At 47.1% G+C, this 5505-nt stretch overlaps 1 protein-coding gene across 1 annotated transcript; it reads right to left on the minus strand.

The window, feature by feature from the left end:
• Positions 1-143: 143 nt before the first annotated feature.
• MRPL19 (mitochondrial ribosomal protein L19) lies at positions 144-5505 on the minus strand. Its single transcript, XM_071742085.1, has 6 exons — positions 5363-5505; positions 5023-5134; positions 4501-4619; positions 3852-3986; positions 1785-1966; positions 144-502 (listed from the first exon to the last, which is right to left on the minus strand). Exons 1-6 carry the CDS (start codon positions 5439-5441, stop codon positions 287-289), a joined length of 843 nt encoding a protein of 280 aa, XP_071598186.1. The 5' UTR covers positions 5442-5505; the 3' UTR covers positions 144-286.

Raw genomic sequence — 5505 nt, forward strand, 5'->3', positions numbered from 1 at the left:
GCTCTGTTTCAGATGTTTGTTTCTGGAAAAAAGATCACTTGCAGTCACTTGTGAGCATGGGAAGGCAGACAACACTTGAATATTCCACTCTTCAGAAAAAGGAGTGGCTGTTTTCAGGAATAGAAAGTCTTCAACCAGAAGAGTTTGTGCATTTTGAAATTTTCTGGAAAGGTTAACTTTATTGGGTATTTTGGTTATGTATATACATACAAAACTCAGTAAGATACTCCACACAGTAAATTCAAAGTAAGTTATTTTCTCAGTAACATCTCAACTGCAAAGCCATTTATTTTTTAAGTTCTTCATTCACTTCTTTCCAAATTTTCTCCTCTATTTTTGAAGTATCATATTCTCGCAGCATATCAAACTCTAGCCAAGGCTGGCTCCACTTCTGTGCTTTTCTCATCGTTTCCTCAGGTAGCTCAAATTTTATTCCTTTTATATTATATTGGGGCCTTTCCCACCGTTTTGACCATGGTTTAGGTTTCATTCGTACCTGCAGCTAGGGTGAAAGATAAATATATATGTTATTAAAAAGTTAAAAGGTGTTGAGCAATCAGAATTTTGAGTCTGAGCTTAACAGAAGGTGAGCAAACTGATCAGAAACCAGACCAGTTTGTCAGTAGTGCACTGTTAGGAGAAAAGGTTCTGCTGAGTTCTGGATCTTCTCAGAGACATGGACTTTAGCTGACTCTTCCGATCTTTCCTGACACCACTCCCAACTCAGTAACAATATTAACACCACCACTTCTGTAAGGGCAGCTTTCCTCTCTGAAGTGTAACAGAGGCAGCTGGAGGCCACTGCTCCTTGCATATCTTAAAATGAACTGCTGGTAGGGCAGATGTGTGTAGTGCTGGGTCCTGCACTTTGGCCACAACAACCCCATGGGGAGCTCCAGGCTGGGCACAGAGTGGCTGAGAGCAGCCAGGCAGAAAGGGATCTGGGAGTTGGGAAGCTGAACATGACCCAGTAGTGTGCCCAGGTGGCCAAGAAGGCCAATGGCATCCTGGCCTGTATCAGGAACAGTGTGGCCAGCAGGTCCAGGGAAGGGATTCTGCCCCTGTGCTCAGCCCTGGTGAGGCCACAGCTTGAGTCCTGTGTCCAGTTCTGGGCCCCTCAGTTCAGGAAGGAGATTGAGGTGCTGGAGCAGGTCCAGAGAAGAGCAAGGAGGCTGTGAAGGGATCCAGCACAGATCCTGTGAGGAAGGGCTGAGGGAGCTGGGGGTGTTGAGGCTGGAGAAGAGGAGGCTCAGGGGAGACCTCATCACTCTCTACAACTCCCTGAAAGGAGGTTGGAGCCAGGGGGGGGTTGGTCTCTTTTCCCAGGCAACTCTCAGCAAGACAAGAGGACACAAGAGGTCTCAAGTTGTGCCAGGGGAGGTTTAGGTTGGACATTAGAAAGAATTTCTTTATGGAGAGGGTGATCAGGCATTGGAATGGGCTGCCCAGGGAAGTAGTGGATTCTCCATCCCTGGAGATATTTAAAAAGAGCCTGGATGTGGCACTCAGTGCCATGGGCTGGGAACTGCAGCGGGAGTGGATCAAGGGTTGGACTTGATGATCTCTGAGGTCCCTTCCAACCCAGCCAATTCTGTGATTCTATGTTTACATTTTCAACATTCACTCCAAAAATGGAATGAACACCTGCCTTGTCTTGTGCACTTCTGTCACCCTGGTAACTAATGCCATGGAGAGAGCTGTTTCATGGCCTTCTGTGACAGCAGTCAGGTGTGAAGGTTCCATGGATGATCCTCCCCTTTCCCTCAGGAACATGGAGCTCTTACCGTGTTTACAGGAATTTCCTCATGCTCTAAATGAGCCACAGGTTTCATGTTCACATCCACAGTGCTGTACTCTGGGAGGGCATCTCGGAGGTACATCAGGTTCTCATCCAGTCTCTTTTCCAGCTTCAGAACCTCAATTGCCTGGATTCGAGGATTATACAGCTCATAACATATTTCAACACCTTAAGAGAGAGGAAGTCAGGTTTTAATGAACCAAATTTTGTATTTCTTCAGTGTTACACAGCCCTGCATATTCAAGAATAATTTTTACTGACACAGAGAACTACAACAGTCAGTGCTGCGTGTATGTGTGGTTGTACATGTCAGCTTTCCTTTGTCAGGCAAACCTTTGCTAGCAGAATGGCTTGAGAGACATTAAATAGCTTGAATTTGGGGAAGGCAAACTCTGGTTTTAAACTTCATTCCCTTTGGGTTACAATAGTATTACATAATAGTGGCTTTTCTGTGTTCAGCTTTGGTCCCCACTATACAAAACAAAATGTGGAGAGGACTTTGAGAAAAGAAGCCTTAGAGGGGAGACCTTGTCTCCATGATTCAGTGCTTGAAGGGTGGCTACAAAGAAGATGGAGACTCCCTTTTTTCAAGGAGTCACATAGAAAAGACAAGGGGTACTGGATACCAGTTACTCCCAGGGAGATTCTGATGGGACACAAGAGGAAAATTTTTCACAATGAGAACAATCAACCATTGGAATAATCTCCCCAGGGAAGTGGTGGATTTGGACATCTTTAAGACAGTCTGTCTCTCCTGCCTAGCCTCTATATTTGCCAAGAAAGGCTGGACTAGATGATCCTTGAGATCCCTTCCAACCTGGTATTCTTCTATAAGATATAGAGATACAACAGATATCTGTAGTGTGTACAAAGAGACACTCAGCCCTTTCATCTTTGCTCTCAGAACATCTCATCCAGTATTTGTGTCTCCCCTCATTGTGCCAAGAACCAGAACATGCATCTATTACAAACCTCTGCTGCTCTGTTGCTTGTTAAACTCTTCATGCATGCAGCCCCAGTTCAAGCAAACACACTCTGCTCAAATGGGGCTGCAGCAGGCTGCCTGGGCTCAAACACAAGCACAACCACAGTGAATCCCACCCAAGTCACAGAATCATAGAATCATAGAACTGGCTGGGTTGGAAGGGACCTCAGAGATCACCAAGTCCAACCCTTGATCCACTCCCGCTGCAGTTCCCAGCCCATGGCACTGAGTGCCACATCCAGGCTCTTTTTAAATATCTCCAGGGATGGAGAATCCACCCCTTCCCTGGGCAGCCCATTCCAATGCCTGATCACCCTCTCCAGAAAGAAATTCTTTCTAATGTCCAACCTAAACCTCCCCTGGCACAACTTGAGACCTCTTGTGCCCTCTTGTCTTGCTGAGAGTTGCCTGGGAAAAGAGACCAACCCCCCCCTGGCTCCAACCTCCTTTCAGGGAGTTGTAGAGAGTGATGAGGTCTCCCCTGAGCCTCCTCTTCTCCAGCCTCAACACCCCCAGCTCCCTCAGCCCTTCCTCACAGGATCTGTGCTGGATCCCTTCACAGCCTCCTTGCTCTTCTCTGGACCTGCTCCAGCACCTCAGTCTCCTTCCTGAGCTGAGGGGCCCAGAACTGGACACAGGACTCAAGCTGAGGCCTCCCCAGGGCTGAGCACAGGGGCAGAATCCCTTCCCTGGACCTGCTGGCCACACTGTTCCTGATACAGGCCAGGATGCCATTGGCCTTCTTGGCCACCTGGGCACACTGCTGGCTCATGTTCAGCTTCCTGTCAATCCAAACTCCAAGGTCCCTCTCTGCCTGGCTGCTCTCCAACCAGAAGTCTCCTCAGAATACAGCACTTAAGATCACTAAGTGTGCAGACATCAAATTACCAAGCAGTTCCATGCCCTCAGACAGACAGCATCTGTGTACACAGTGTTAAACCTCCACTATCCCTAAGGAGACAGACTTAGCATTTCACTTCCATCTATTATCACCTCTGCACGTTCCATTTCCAACTTCCATCTTTTCCCTTACCATTTCCAGCACAACTACTGCAGTTAAAGCCCCACCTTGGTCTTCTATGACGTTCCGAAGGACAAAGGTAGCACCAAGGCCCTTCCCTCCTCTTTGGATGCAGATGCCCACGAAGCGATTGATTTTGTCATTGGCAAAGGGATCTGCAGTGGTAACAGCAAGTATGCTGCCTGCCAAAAAAAAGTTAAATAAGTCAAATAAATAGACTGTGCAAGTAAACACATACCAAAATGTTGGGAAAGAGCCACAAAGTGCACATATTTTGGTATATTCTAAATTTTTTTTTTCCCCGGTGAAAACTGTCAGAATGAGAATAAACTTCTAACATGCCCTGAAGTGACTCTGCAGGTTAACTCTGAAGCTTCTTCACCTTTTGTTTTCTCTTTTCATTACCCTAAATGAATGCAAATCATGTATGTTGTGTCCTGGAGCTTTACTGGTAAACCATATGCTAAAAGGCCAGGATTTAAAAAAACACAGAAGAAACACCTGGGTGTTACCCTGGTAGTGTAAATGTGGAATGAAAATATTTAGTGTTTTGAGCAGAAACACAGCCTGGCTGCTCTAACACACCTGATGCAGTGATGTTCTAAGATAATCCACAGCATGAAACCACACTTTTTACCATCCCACCCCAAAATAACCACTGATGAAATGAGGGAAGTTACAGAATGTTACACTGACCAACATAGAACTCTGGGATGTTGAAGACTTTCCTTCTCTGTATCATATCCTTTCTTTCTATAAAAAATTTTAAAGGGTCTTTTCTTCCTCTGGGAGGTATAAATTCGGGGCTCAAGAACCTGTTAAGAAAATCCAAAGTGTCAAACAGGTACTTTGCAGCTCCACTTCACAAGCATGAGCATACAGAGGATCTCAAGGTTTAAGGCAAAGACAAATCCAGGACCCTTGTGTCCCTGTCACCTTGTGGCATCCTGCAGAGACAGGAGATCTTTAACAGAAGAAAACCTCACACATCAGCCATAAATTTGCAAAAATCTTCACTGTTATACTTCTGTTTTCTTGTTTCGCTGCTTTCAGGAACTGCAGAACACATCATTTTGGGTTTTTTTAAAGCACATTTCAACATTAATTATCTTGGGCAGAAATTTACGATTTTTTTTTTTTTTTTTTTTGTGCAATAATTCCTTGGAGTTTTAAACACAGAATTACAGGTCTGCTGTGGAAAGCACCAGCACATCCTACCTTCTCTCCTCTCTCTGCTTCTGCTTGGAAATAATGACGGGCTTTGGAGGCGGCTGAAATTTTGCCGGCTTTCCATCGCTGCTAACTCGATAGCCCGAGGAAGAAAAAAACCCTGTGAAAAGAAAATACACTTTTCAGACTACGTTTTTGAACTGCCACCCAAGGCGCTGCCACTCGAGATCCCACCCGCACAGAGCAGGCCCCGGGGCACCCCCCCTCCCCCCCCGCTCTCTGCGCAAAGGCGCCGGAGCTGCCTGAAGGACACGCGCAGGCCACCGACATCCCCCCCCATCGGGGAGGGTGCCGAGCTGAAGGGGAAAAAGGTACGGGAGGTCCTCACTGTCGGGCCGGGCGGCGGCGAGGCCCAGGACCCCTGGGGCGGCACTGCGCGGCAGCAGCCTCCCACAGGCGGCTGCCATGGCGACTGCGGCCACTTCCGGCTTTGCGGCGCCTGCTACGGCGAGCGCAGCGGCTCAAACCAAC

Source organism: Heliangelus exortis, chromosome 3, assembly GCF_036169615.1.
Source record: "Heliangelus exortis chromosome 3, bHelExo1.hap1, whole genome shotgun sequence".
Taxonomy (NCBI): domain Eukaryota; kingdom Metazoa; phylum Chordata; class Aves; order Apodiformes; family Trochilidae; genus Heliangelus; species Heliangelus exortis.